At 40.4% G+C, this 15,183-nt stretch overlaps 1 protein-coding gene across 1 annotated transcript in view; it reads left to right on the forward strand.

Moving 5' to 3' along the window:
- The first annotated feature begins 5,217 nt into the window (after positions 1 to 5,217).
- The window catches only part of WDR48 (WD repeat domain 48), a 28,406-nt gene continuing 18,440 nt past the window's right edge, over positions 5,218 to 15,183 (forward strand). The window contains exons 1-2 of the mRNA XM_068404638.1: positions 5,218 to 5,265; positions 13,228 to 13,368. Of these exons, the coding sequence (XP_068260739.1) occupies positions 5,218 to 5,265; positions 13,228 to 13,368 (189 nt within the window). The remainder of the gene's footprint in view (positions 5,266 to 13,227; positions 13,369 to 15,183) is intronic.

The raw sequence follows: 15,183 nt of genomic DNA on the forward strand, positions 1-15,183 counted from the left end.
AGCTAATTGGCTTTACGGAATAACAGGAAATGGCTTTTATGGTAAGTACACATTAAATGCATTGTTACACAAAGTAGCTTTCTGCTTAATGACTGAATGTCTGAAAATTAGCTCAGTGCCTGAAGTTCAAGTTATTACTTCTGTTTCTTCTTAGTATTCTGAAAAACAGTATTAGTATTTTTGAAGCGTCTTGTATTTCTCAAAAGTAAGATGCTAAGAGCATGCAGAATGTTGCTCCTACAATCTCTGAAAGATTTTCAGCATTTCTGATGCAATCTTGATAACACAGTTTATCCTTGAAGCCTCACCTTTTATTGCATGGCTCCAAACACAACCATGAAATGACAAATGCAAGATCCCTAGCAAAGATTGAGCCATTTGGTTTCAAACTTATTTCTTACCGTAGCTCCCTGTAAGATTAAAATCTAAATGTCAACATGTCAAGAATGCAACTCGTAAAATTATATAATGCCAAACAGCTTCACAAATTAAAACCAAACAAACCATATACGCTAGTGAACTAGAATACAGTATCTAGTAGTTAGGTTAATGTGAGAAAGCAAATTTTAAAAAGTTAATGCTGAAATAATAATTTATCTCCTTTCTCCAAAGCCTCCTGGATTTCAGCTCTGTCTGTTTCTCCTCTCTACCTAGCTGGGGTATCTGATTTATCAAAATCGCTTGAAAATTTAGTTTCTTTCTTTCCTTCCAGTTGCCATCACACTGGTTTCATATGTCCTACTTACAACAAATGGCAGTCATTAAAAATGTATACGTAGTCACTGTTTTGCTACCGTATCTGCAGGGTCCCTTGCTCATATGTTGCCCATTTGTGATAGATGCTCAGATGTGCCAATTGCCTTAGTGACTCAAGGAACTCTCTCTCAATCCTCTGTGCCAATGGAGAAACTAACGCCTCATCCAGCAGTCAAAAATGGAGCAACTGTAAACTCATTTGCATTATTTTTCATTAGATTTCTACAAATATTCCCTCATTGTAAATAGTGCAAGAAAAATACTGCAGAAAGTCTGGGGATCTGCCTGACTATTGTCTAAAATCACAGTTTTATTCCAGGTGATATTCTGTAACTTTTCAGGGCTTACTGCAGCAGCACGAGGTGCAGTTACAGACACATCACTTCCAGAGAACCACAGCAAAGACTGTACTCATTGTACATTGTTCTGTGAATATATTTTTGTGGCTTTCACAGCAGATTTTGGACGTGAGGGAGTCTAAGGGTTGCATTACTTTAATGTTTTGCTTATGCAGACACATACAATATGATATCCCAGGAAAATTTAGTCACACAATAAAATTAAATAGGATTTAAGATCACTAAACTTCACATCCCGTAAAATACAGACTAAATACAGTAATTTCAAACAGTTACATCTGAGTCATGCCCATAAATTATATACAGGCCACAATACTTTTGGTTTCAAGCTATGTAGAACCTACCATGTCCTTTGGGGATTTTCTTCAGTGATTAGCTGGTCTTAAAATGCATGTCATCTTCCTGTCTTGAATTGATGTAGCTCTTAGCCCAACTACAGAACTTATCAGAGCTTTTCCTGAAGGATTAGAGGCCTTTGTTTATGAAAAACATTTTCTACTTGTACTTGTGTAATCACATTTTTAAAAATGGGGTTGGAAGTGATGTCCTAAAGCCAACTAGTTCAGGCTTTAGCCCAAAACAGCATCAACTCTACTGATATAATCCCTGGAGATATTTGTTTAGTCTCTTGTTACAACAGATGGTGATTCCAAAACCTTCATATGCAACATATTCTAGTGCTTCACTATTCTCACAGCCAAAAAAGGCTTTTCTTGTGCTTCATTTGAATTTCCTGAACAGCAATCTCAGCCTGTTCCTTCTTGTTTCACTCATCACAGACATGAAGATTAGTTTATTACACTTTTCTTCTTAATCATTTGAAAACTGCTATCAATCATGTCTCCTTTCATCTTCTCTTCCGTAGACAAAATCCACCTGAATTTTACATCATAATTCACAGTTCTCAGGCTCCAAATCATTCTCACAGCATATTTCTAAATCCTTTTAACATTTTCTTTGAATGCTGTGACTGTTAAACCTCACAAAGAGGGAATGGAGCAGCAGACTTAAGAAGCTGGGAAATTCTATAGCATTCTTGAACCTTTTATTATTAAGGAAATATCATCTTTATACTCTTACTACAATGATTATTCACCCAACAAACACTTACATTCCAGGCATTTCCATCCTTACTTCACTTCTTATCTCAACATCCTGGCTTCACTCCTGAGACCTGTTAAGTTCTCCACCACTTCCCTTCTGGCTCAACAGCTGTTTGCTCACTCTAGTGTTCTCTGAAATTCACAATTTAGCCAAAGATGATCAGATTTTCACGGAAATTGAAAGATAATCCCTAGACTCATACATATCTCATGTTCTTTCTCTTCCAAATCCAAAAGCAAACAGCTAACATGATAAACTAGATCATCTTACTACTTCCCTAAAATGACACAAATACGATCAAAGGCTGAAAAGTTTATTGCATAACAAAGGAAATCTTACCTACAAAAATTTTTGTGTAATATTGTCTTTAGTTCAGGCTTGATAAACATACACACAGAAAACAGAAAATTATCACTATTATAAGACTAATATTTTTAGCAGCCCTCAGTAAATATTAACTTTGTTGGACTAGGTGATCTCCAGAGATCCCTTCCAACCACAATGATTCTGTGACACATAGGCATCACTGTACTTTTTTTCTCCTTCAGGTAATGAATTGTTGATCGGAAAGGTTGAAGAAACACTATATTATTTATATTAACAGCAGTGACTATCCACAAATTTGGACACAAAATGTATCTATGTACAAAAAAAGAGGAAAAGCAATTTTTAAGTTGCATAATAATGTAAAAAACAAAGGTTCTCTGTCCATAAACAAATTCAATTTTAAATCAAAGGTACAAAAGATGATGACTGCTGTTGAAGACTCAATATTAGCTTTACTAAATGAATAACCCATTGGTGATTATGGATAATGAAATCATGATTAGGGTTTACAATAAAATATTATTTCATTTTATCAAAGAATAAAACAAAAATAATATAAGAATTTCAAAATCTTAAAGAGAAAACAAGAAATGACTCTAAAGTATGCATGAAAATTATTGTGTTATGAAGAAGTTGTCAACCCCTTAATGGACTAATGCATACTGAAATGTAGTAAGGCACTTTGCTCAGTATTTACTTACAGAGAAAACTTCACGTTGCCTCATTCTTCTCCAGTCCAGAATCTAATAGAATTACGTACTTTATGCATGACAGCATCTGAAGCACTTTGACAATTACCATTAGACTGAAGTCAGTACCTCACCTCAGGCTTTGCCCTGGAGCTCCTCAGGGCCGGCACCCAGCAGCAGCCTTGCCTGAACACCTCAGCCCTGAGCAGAGCCCTCCAGAAGGGAAAAGTAACCTCACCCCGCAGGCCTGGCCTCCTGGAGAAAACATGGACCTTGGGGCACCACGAGGAGGGACGAAGACACCCCGTGAGCAGCAATGCAGGCAGGTGATACCAGACAGTTTTGTAAGAGTAGGCCTCAGAAGAGGCTCTAAAAGGCCTACTCTGTGTAACCTTTAGACAGAATCAACTTTCCTGTCAGTAATTTTCCTTTCAGCTAAAATAACACTACGTTCTGAAGCTAACTACATGTTTTCTAGATAGGGTCTGCTTATGGGACTGATAATAGAGATATAGTCATCAACGATTCTTGCTTGCGCTTAGTCTTAGAGAATCCAAGGTCTCTGTTAAATTCCTTGCTAATTATAAAGAAGGGCCAGAGATAAACAAGACTGTGAACAACAACTTTGTAGTGTCTAAATTAACTTGATTCACAAGCTCTGGCACCAGAGAAGAGATAAATCCAGTAAGAACCAGAGCAGGATCTTCTCCTTGAAGCCACCTGCATGTGTCAACAAGAAGGCCTCAACCACGCTTGCTCAGAATCATAGAATCATAGAATCATAGATGGTTTGGGTTGGAAGGGACCTTAAAGATCATTAGTTCCAATCCCTCTGCCACAGGCAGGGTCACCTTCCACTAGACCAGGTTGCTCAAAGCCCCATCCAACCTGGCCTTGAACACTGCCAGGGAGGGGGCAGCCACAGCTTCTCTGGGCAACCTGTTCCAGTGTCTCACCACCCTCATAGGAGAGAATTTCTTCCTAATATCTGATCTAAATCTACCCTCTTTCAGTTAAAAACTATTCCCCCTCATCCTGTCACTACTTGCCCTTGTAAAAAGTCCCTCTCCAGCTTTCCTGTAGCCCCTTCAGGTACTGGAAGGCTGCTAGAAGGTCTCCCTTGAGCCTTCTCTTCTCCAGGCTGAAGAGCCCCAACTCTCTCAGCCTGTCTTCACAGGAGAGGTGCTCCAGCCCTCTGATCATCTTCGTGGCCTCCTCTGGACTCGCTTCAACAGCTCCATGTCCTTCTCATGTCATGGGCCTCAGAGCTGGACACAGCACTGCAGGTGGGGTCTCACAAGAGCAGAGTAAAGGGGCAGAATCCCCTCCCTCGACCTGCTGGCCACGCTGCTTTTGATGCAGCCCAGGATACAGTTGGCCGAAGCAGGGTCATACAGCAGACAGCATAACTATGGGGGGGTTACGGCCACTAGAGACCCCCAGAGCTCACCCAAGAGCCCTTCCCCAATTTAGTACGCATGTGCAAAGACAATTACATAATGTACTAGCATATGCATAAGTTTCTTGGAATAGGTGGGCTTTTCTTGGAAGTGTATGAATATTCATTTTTCTGTAATGTATATAATGAGCGTGCTTTTGTTCCTAGGTGTGCATGCTAGGAGGAGAGATCCCCAATGCACCCAGCTGCCATAAACCAGTGTCGGCTTTCTAAACTATCATTTGGGTTGGAGAGTTTTCTCGGTTACTGCTTTCTGGTAACACACGCAGAGAGACACAACCCTTCCCGGGGACTGACTGAGTAGAGGCTGCCCTGCGGAGAACATGGCGGAGGGCGGGGCAGGGCGGGAACGCTAGCCCCGCCCCCTCCCGGCCACGCCCCCTCCGGCCGTTCCCCTGGCAACGCCTCGGGCGGTGACGGCCCCCGCCCCACCGCGCTGCGCGGGCTCGAAAGCGGGGAAGGGGCGGGACTTCCGGGCCGGCTCGCCCTCCTCGGAAATGACATCAGAGTGTCAACATGCAAGATGGCGGCGCATCATCGGCAGAACACGGCGGGGCGGCGGAAAGTGCAGGTGAGGGCGCGGCACGGCTCGGTGGGGGCTGCGGGGCGGCGGGGTTCTGGCGCGGCCTGGCCCGGCAGCAGCAGGAGGACGACGGCGGCGGCGAGGCGGAGCGCGTCCCGGGAGAGGGGCGGGGGCGGGGGTGGGGTCAGCGGGCGGGGGCGGCGGGAGGGCGCCGGTACAGGGAGGGCGACCCTCGGGGACGCTGCTGCCCGTCGGGGACGTTGCTGCACCTCGGGGACGCTGCCGCTCGTCCCTGAGGGGCTGAGGCATCGGCTACTTTCAGCTGGGGGAAGGAGAGATTGGGGGTTTCTATGGCAACGCAGTCGCCTTTTTCCCTTTCCCAACAGCAGTGAGGTGAAGGGGAGACACCCCCCGCACCCCTAATGGCGCTTGTCCGCCTCCACTAACGTCCGTGGAGGGGGCGAGTGGCTGCCCTCGGCGCCGCGGCCTGGCCGGCCCAGGGGGCAGAGGTGCTGCTCGCAGCCGAACGGGGTCAGGTTCCCCAGCCCGGAGGAGGCAGAGCTGAACCACCCCGCCCGTCTGCCCTTTCCATCTCTGTCCGGGTTTCTGAAAGGAAGACCGTGGCCTAGTTAGTCTGGTGGGTGTAAGCTTTCTCAGGTCACCTGAGAGGCCATCAGAGCTCGTGGTGTGGGCTCATGTGTAGCTGTGGGTGCACTGTTGTAGCTTTGGTGGAGCCTGGAATTACTGAAATGTGTGTAAAAAGTCAAGACTCTTTAACAGTAAAAGTCATTAAATTGGTTTTATTACAGTCCTCAACTTTTTTTTGTTCTTGTTTGTGATAGTACCAGCTCTTGAAACATTTTTACAGCTTTCACTATGGAAAAGATCTAATGCTTTATCAATGTGCAAAACTGCCTGCCTCTAGCGGCAAGTGCAAATTTCAGCTGTCCACTGTGATCAAAAGAAATATCGATTAAGCCTGAAATAGCATTAGGATCCTTCCAAACAGAGATGGGTTTGGTTTTTGAACACTTCTTTTGCATTTTGTCACACGGAGGAAATGTGCGCTTCTTTATAGCCTTTAGTGTTTTTCATGGTTAAGGTAAGCACTCGATCAATACTGTATATAGAATTCCCGTGCCCCTGCAAAAAAAAGAAAACCCTCTGACATTGTTAAAATACAAAGAATCCAAAATATAATATCCCTTTATTGACTTCGTTGCCTATGCCATAAACAAGTTTTTGCAGGTTGCTTTCCTAAGGAGGGAGATTTTATGATAACTAGATATTTCTTTGATGTAGTCCTATTTCTTTATGAAGTATTATTTCCCGGACAGCAGCATGCATCAGAGTACATTGTTGCCTCTTTTACTACTATATTCATTTTCCAAGCATTACTTAGCTCAAAAGCTTGTATTTACAGGTGGGTTTGTGCTGGTTTATGGTGTATTCTTTTCCGCTTTCATTGTGTTATGTCATTTGTTTCCCTTCATGTACTGTTACACTGATCTGTGTCTCACCCAGTACTCTGTAAGTCTAGATCTGCCGAGAATAACTTTGGTTAGATTATAAGCATGTATAAAGCCTTGAGTAGAAGCTAGGTATTTTCTTGCACTTATTATTTCATGTACTTGATTAGAGACAGGGATTCTAAATGGCTGTTGTAACCATCAGTTGCTGATGGAAAGTTAAAACCACTAATTATTTATTTTGCTTCCCTATGGCTGAACATTTAGAGTGCTGCTACATCAAGCTTTTGAGAGAGTGAGAGAGGGAGAAATTTCTCCCAAACCTGTGAGGCTAGGGGAGGAAGCTTTTTACAAAAAATACCTCTTGGGCATGGTGGAACTTGATTCCTTACGTGGCAGGAGAGCTGGTTGAAGTTTATGGAAATCACAACTATTATTATCTTGGATGCACCTGTTTTACTGGTAAGCAGAACCATCCAAAATAGTCGGGTTTAAGGAGCTTCTGCATATAATTGTATGTTTCTAAGGGTTTAATCAGAATAGATGTTTTAGGCCTCAAAATAAATTCTGTGCATAGAAAAAGGTAAGAAGTTTAATTATTTAAATGTACGTCAGGCATTTGAAATGTCCAATGTCAGGCTATCGGAGTTCCTTGAGCTTAGTAAGTAATGAGGTTGTCTGATTTGGGAAGGGAATGGGGACGCAGAGGTGTGTCAGACACTGGCTGCTCTGTGATGAGAAACAGTTGGCTGTACGCTGTAGCTTTCAGATATATTATTGTGAATTAAGTCAAGGTGAAGCCACTTTTCAGCCGGTCACTTAAAGTCGCTGCCCTTGAGGGGTTGCTTGCGTTGTAACTGCTCTCCCAAACTTGCTGCCTGGCCAGAATAAATTCACCCCCACACTCAAAACCTGTTGACAGAACATGGGAATTTTGCCATAAGTGATTTGGATCAGCATCGTTATTATAAATTTATTGAGAGGATTTTGAGTCTTTTCTGTCTTTATGTCTTGTACAGAATAAGAAGATCTGTTTGCACTTTGTCATATTTATGCAGTAGTACTGAATTATGACAGCAAGTAGAAAGTAGTGAAACAAAAGACCTTTACATTTAGAAAATATTTCAGCTACTGGTTTTGTTAACACTACCATTTATTAAAAGCACACTAGATTTTGTTTGTTGTGACTTACTAGATTTTATATCTATGTTATTTATATATTTTATAGATAATAAATTTATAATTTTTATTTATTTTATCTCTAATACTTAAGCAAACAAATAGCCAACAAGTTGATTCCATTGTAAAAGGATAAAATTAGCTTCTTAATGCCTTCCATTACTTTTATCCTAGGGCCTGGACTGCCTGATAAAAAGTCAAATATCAATATATTTTAATTTAAAAACTTATTTTAAGGAATACATCTGCCCTGCCAAGATACTAAGGCAATAGATTTTTTTTTTTCCTTGGTAGTTGATTCCTGCTTCTCTCAGTTCTTTATGCAAATAATGTCAGATCTTATTGAATCCTTCCAGTGATTTTGAGAAATATCAGTTTTTTAATCACTTACAATAGTGTTTGTGTCTTTGAAATTTTTCTCTGCTTACAGACAAGGAATGAGTGCTGTCAGAGCTTGGCTGTTCACTCTTTCCTCCACCATGATGGTGTGGTGGTGTTTTTAAAAACAGATTCTACCCATCTATTAAGACAAAATCTGTTATAAGATGTAGTGTAACAAGGATACCAAGATTTCAGGTCAGCTGATACACTCGGCCATGGAGGAGACACATCATAGATTCTGTGAGAAATTCACTTGGCCTTATGTGCTGAAATGTATCTGTTGACAGTAGCTTGGTCTCTGGAGCTTTTAGATAGTCATTAAAATGATTAGTTCTGATCCATTTAGGGTGCTGAATCCCATAAATTCTTTATAATGAGGGTCCATCACCTTGTAATGTTTGTGCCCTGCTGCAGTGAAGGATTCTTATTTGTTATGGGAGTTTATAAAAGCTACAGCAGTATAAATGTAAAAGCCCTTGGTCATTATTGAGATATTTCATATCCCACAAATTGTGCCCCTCCCAGACCTTCATGGCAATAAAACAACTGCGATCTATACCCTAGGCAGTATTGGCTTCGTGGTTTGCAACTGACTTTGTGATCAACGCAATGAACAAAGCAGTAACGTGCTCTCAGTCTGCCCTGTTTGAAGGGAATGCCAGTTGGTGCTTAGAGTCACAACTTCCTGGTGACCTTCACAGTCCTCTCTCCAGGCGGAATGCAGCACCTTCTGTGGAGTAATAACGATGTGGATGCTGCAGGTCGGAGCTGAATTTTATCACGGCAATTTCTTCTCGCCCAAAAGCCTGTTGCTTTTACATTGTTTAGATATGTGCGTGTATAAACATACTTAAATATATACTTTACATTTTTGTATTTGTATAGTTACTATATTTACTAATAGTTCTTATATTTCTAAACTCAGTGACACTCAAATTTGAAAAAATAAACAAAAAACCCACTTCCTGACCTTTTTTCCCCAAAATAGTAATATAATGGAGAACCACATGTGGGTTGTCAACAATCTTCCTCTGTTCATCTTTGTGAACTTCTGGGTTTAGTGAGCTTGCCTGCTGTCCACCACTCTTACACAAGTGTCAGGTCTTTTAAATCAAGTTGTTGTTACTTTTATTGATCCGTTTTAAGTTCTGTGTGTTAAGAGAGGGATTTCAACACCCTTTCAACAGATTTTATGGAACCCTTAATTTGTCCCTCTGTGTTAATATATAATTAATGTCTTTGAATACAAGCCTGGATGCTTCTGGTGTTACACCTTTCTAAAAGGTCCCATGTGGTGTACAGCAGATGTCTTGTGAAGTTATTTTTAGTTCAGCCACATACTCTGCGTGTCTTGTTCTAGGTTTTTAATATACAAGGTGTTTATTTCAGTCTGAATGACTGGTTTGCAAGAGTGGACCATTTAACACTTTCTGTTTTGGATGAGAAATTTGTTAATTATTTTCAGTGTAAATAACTGGCAGTTACTAGGATGTCCTTAGGCCTCCAGTGGGAGTTGGAAAGCCCATTTCTGTGCCATAGACATCATTTTCCATTCATATTCTGTTCGTGAAAAGTGATTCGTCATGTCCTTACCTAACTGCTCAAATAGCAGTTTTCATTTGAACTGTTGGTGTGGTGTCCAATAAATTTGCTGACCACAACATAACTTTCATCTTAATTTTCTCCTCTTGTGCTTTTAATATTAGAAATAAAAAAAAAAAAAAGAATTTTAAGGAGCACGTGCTTAATTTGGTTTAGAATCACCTTTATAATTGAAAAATGTCCGTCACAGTTTCTTCCCACGACATGCAGAGAACGATCATTACATATTCTTTATACAATAGGGATTTCTTTTCCTTCTTACTCTTATACCTTAAATTTTTAAGACCGTTTATCAGGAAAGTTATACTATTCCTTCTGTGGATGGAAAATAAAACTTTGTAGAATTGTAAGTCTGAGGAGAGTCAAGAGTAACTGGGTGAATCCCATGAACGGTAGCAGGCACTGCTGGGTAATTTTGTAAATGTCAAGCTTTTTTTGTTGTTTTGCCATCTTTTTTTCCATCAAAGCTGTCATGTATTTACACACACACACACAAAAAAAAAAAGAACAGTAAGAAATAAGATTTTAATCTTTTTTTAAATCAGTTGTTACAGCAGAGTTACTTTCTCAAGTTTCTCACAGGAAGAAAGAAGGATGATGATCTATTTAATGCTGAACTGGTGCTGAGATCTAGCACACGTGCTCTTGTATCTACCACAGACTCATTAACCCTGAAACAATATAATTCTTCTCTTTGTCTCAGTTCTCTTAAAATATAAACCATAGATGCCAAGAGATGTTTGATTAAATTCACGCGTGGAAGTTATTAAAAGGTGTAAAAGGCAAATTAAATTTGACCTTCGGTTGAATATTTCAGTACTGGTGGTAGCTGGAAATGCAAATTCCATTATAGAAAGAAGTGAAGATTATTTTGCTACATCTAATCTCCATGAGCTTTTTTCACTGGTAACTTCTGTATTAAGAACAATATTTAGTTCTTTATTTTAGCAAGAAAATATTTTATCCATTGCATTTTAAAAAATTATGAAATGACTTTAATTCTGTCAAGATTAACATGTGAATATGACTCTCAATTTCCACAGTCCCCTGAAAGTATCAATCTTATACGAAAAGTACCTTATTTACTTGATTAAGCCACCATTTGGTTTTTTTTGCATTTTTAGAAATAGTTATTTATGGCTGTTTTTTACTTGAACTCCTGTGAATTAAAAAAGTAACATTTTGACGGGCAAAAAGCTCCTTAAAATGCTTGCGTGACTAACATAGTTTGACAGGCTCGTTTATGAATGGAATAAAGAGCTCTATATTATACCTGAAAATACAACAAATACGGGGGGTGACTGACAGCAGAGGAACAAATCCACAAATGGAGGATTTGCCAAAAAATGTCCTGCTAGCAGCTTGGAGAAGCAAGCTGAAGGGCCCTCGTTGATCTTGAGTCTGACCCTGTATTTCAGGAGGAGATTGTTCTCCCTAGTGACTAACATCAAATTTGATCTACTGACCTTTAGGTTTTGAGTTCCTTTAATTTGTGTCTTGTCTGCTCACACTTAGTATTTTTAACTGAATATTTTCATTGGCTTTATTCAAAGAGTTTGAAAGCAGAATATGTCTTGTATCACGTTAAACCTTGACTTTGTAACATTAACTAGTCTATGTGGGTCTTCTAGCAATGCAGACATCATGTGGTCAAGCCCAGGTGAGTAGTTGCATATACATTTGCTGTCTACATCACCAAAAAAAACCCAACCTTAAAGTATTTGAAGTGTTTTAATGTAACAATATTATGGGTGGTTGATGGTGTCTTTCTTCTCTCAGTAACGTCTCTGAAGCTGTGTGTAGGCAGAGACTTGAGCATGGATAGCAAGAATGTTATGGATGAGTCTGGAATGGGTGAGAGAAGCTGAGAGTGTTGGAAATTAGGACACAATCTGAAATTGGGAGGAAGAGCTGTGACTCTGGAAGGACTGTGAGTGGCTAACAAAGACTGAGCAAGAAGTGCTTTAGGAGCATTGGGACATAACGTAATAAATGTAGTAAATGGACTTGTGGAATGGTAATGGAGAGTATTAGGGCAGAAGGATTTAGGAGGCTTTTAACTTTGATCCTTCAGTGTTGGTCTATAGAGCTGTTGCAGCTGTTTCTAAAATGGAGAATAGGACTGGATGTGTGCTTTCTAGAAGCATCAGTTTTCTTACTGTGCTGCACTGGGATGGAATAATTCAGTTGAGGTGTTACCCTCATTCAGCAAATGGACCTGTCAGTTCTTGTGGTATAGAATTTGAGATGATGTAAAATGTTTCTTCAGTGATAAGGACCACTGAACATTTTGTTTAACTTGTTGGTTTTATTTTGTGTAACTGAGATCTGATCTGGAAAATATTTTCTTTATACTGCTATAATGCAGTCATTGGATTGAAAAATTACTTTCAGATCTCTAGCCCAAGCCTACTCCTTGAAAGGATTTTGAAAACACTGGTACTTATGTATCCAAATGATTCCTGCTGTTGGCAGATTGGTTATACTAAGCCTACAATTTTATCTTGTTGTTCTGATTATATTTTACAGAATCTGGGAAGGAGCCTAGCTGTCAGCTCCCCCTCCTTTATGTGTGAGGGTTTTCCTCATAGTAATGCATAAACCCTGTGATCAGGAGCGTGAATGGGGTAGCTCTGAAGAAACTGCAATGCCTTATAATCATGTTTACTGAACAGTAATAATGGAGAGGGCTGTAGCCTTTGCAGTGCGTTTCCTTAAATCTCCTTTTAGTGTTTCTGAACAAAACAATAAAATAACCTATGCACACATATCGGTGAAATACAGAAGAAAAGAAGCTGAAGGAATAATTTATCTGAAAGAACTGTAAATATTTGTACTTATTATTATATTAGAAAGTAGGTAGTTTTAAAAAAAAAGGTTCAAAATAATAGCAACACTTGAAATAGCTAGAATTTGTGTCTGCAGCCTTTCAATGCTTTGTAATCCTTAGTGACCATCTCCTCTCCCTTGTGAGTCTGGGAAGTACTGTCATCCCATCTATAGAAACTATGAAACCTACTTAGGAAGCAAGGCACAAACTCAGCCTGTTGTCTAAGATCACCCAGAATATCTGTGCAGAGCAGGGAATTGAACTAAGGATTCTCTGGGTCTAAGCTTGAGTTGTAATGATTAAATAATCCTTTGGGCTTCAGTTCTAGCACTGCTGATATCTTCTCTATGGTTCTTCCCCATTTTTTGGGGGAGGAGGGAATGACTGAGGTGGTGTTGGTAACTCTCAAACTGACAGACTTATTTAATGCTTGTGAAGCTCTTAATATTTTCTCCCTGAGAACCTCACAAAGATGAAATTAGATGTTAGCATTTTATGGCCAAGTCAGTATCTTAATACCATAATTGGATTTGTGTGAATGTATTTTAGGTCTCCTATGTGATTAGAGATGAAGTGGAGAAGTACAACCGAAATGGGGTAAACGCACTTCAGCTGGATCCAGCATTAAATAGGCTCTTCACAGCAGGCCGAGACTCTATTATAAGGATATGGAGTGTCAATCAGCACAAGGTAAGTCAAGAGAGGATTCCTATGGCTAAACCTATTTTTTTCCAAGTTATCATGCTAGTAAGCTGCCTGCAGCTATACATCTGATGCTGTTTTTTAACAGCTGCCAATTTTTATGGTAGGAAAATAATTTTGATATTGCTTATATTGTAACAAAATAGATGGGATTTTACAAACCTACATTTGGGCTTATCCTCCAAAGAACTAGTCACAGCTGAGAGGAAAAAAAAAAGTTAAATATAGAATGATGTCATTTCCAGTGATAAAGGAGACCTAAATACAGTCACTAGGACTGCATGTATTCTTTTAGTTATGAACATACATTTTGATGGATTGTTAACTTTGGTCAATGAGTATTTTGTGTGTTCTGATATTTTGTGAGAATCTTAAGTCATCTTCTCCCCTTTATTGTTATCCTTTGAAGGGAAAAAGGAAACATTGATCAGATTCTGTTGGTCCACTTAATTTCACCATTGTGTTCAATAACTAAATAACGTTTATTAAAAGACTGTGTTGTGTTGAGGAGAGAGAACTAAATTAGTAGTCACAAAATCACAGAATGGTTGAAGTTGGAAGGGAACTATGGAGGTCAGCTGGTCCAGCCCCCTTGCTCAAGCAGGGCCACCTAGAGCTGGTTGCCCAGGACCATTTCCAGACAGCTTTTGAACATCTCCAAGGATAGAGACTCCACAACCTCCCTGGGCAACCTGTGCCAGTTCTTGGTCACCCTCACAGTAGAAGAGTGTTTCCTGATGTTCAGAGGGAACCTCCCATGTTTCAGTTTGTGCCCATGGCCTCTGGTCTTACCACTGGGCACCACTGAAATGAGCCTGTCTCTCCCTTTTTCACGCTCTCCCTCAGGTATCATAGAATCATAGAATGGTTTCAGTTAGAAACAACCTTAAAGATCATCTAGTTCCAACCCCCCTGACACAGGCAGGGACACCTTTCCACTACACCAGGTTGCTCAAAGCCTCATCCAGTCTGCCCTTAAACACTGTATTTATAGACACTGATGAGACTCTCCCCTCCCCACCCCGAGCCTTTTCTTCTCCAACGGTCCCAGCCCTCTCAGCCTTTCCTTATAGGAGAGGAGCTCCAGTCCCTTAATAATTTTCATGGCCCTTCACTGGACTCTTTCCAGTATGTCCATGTCTTTTTTGTACTGGGGAGCCCAGAACTGGACCCAGTGTTTCAGGTGTGGCCTCTCCAGTGCTGAGTAGAGGGGAATGATCACCTCGCTTGACCTGCTGGCCATACTTTGCCTTATGCAGCCCAGGATACCATTCACTTTCTTTGTTGCAAGGGCACACTGATGGCTCCTGTTCATTTTGGTGTCCACCAGGACCCCCAGGTCCTTTTCTGCCAAGCTGCATTCCAGCTGGGTAGCCCTCTGTGTATACTGGTGTACGGGTCCCACTGAACAAAAGACGAGTGTTAGGAACTTGAGCAGATTACTGGAAACCAGGGCTTCCATGTGAAAAGTGCAGAACATAAAACTTCATGAAGTTCATGACTTGGAGAGATCCTGAGAGATCCTTGTATTGTGTTCTGATTGTTCTGTTCCTCTTCACAGCAGAACAAGTCCAATCCCATAAATGAAAAAATAATACTAGCTTGTCAGTCCCTGTTGCTTTTTTTATAAGTTTTTCTGTGATACAAAAGCAAACACTTTTCACTTAAGGAGAAATTATATATGAAATGAAATGTGAGTTTAAAATGCACAGGAATTCCACTGAAAACTAATTTGTGATATCTTACATAGCTGTATAATTCTTTCACAAAAAAATTCTAGACTAGTGACTACAAGCAACTCTA

Source organism: Nyctibius grandis, chromosome 7 (assembly GCF_013368605.1).
Source record: "Nyctibius grandis isolate bNycGra1 chromosome 7, bNycGra1.pri, whole genome shotgun sequence".
NCBI lineage: Eukaryota > Metazoa > Chordata > Aves > Nyctibiiformes > Nyctibiidae > Nyctibius > Nyctibius grandis.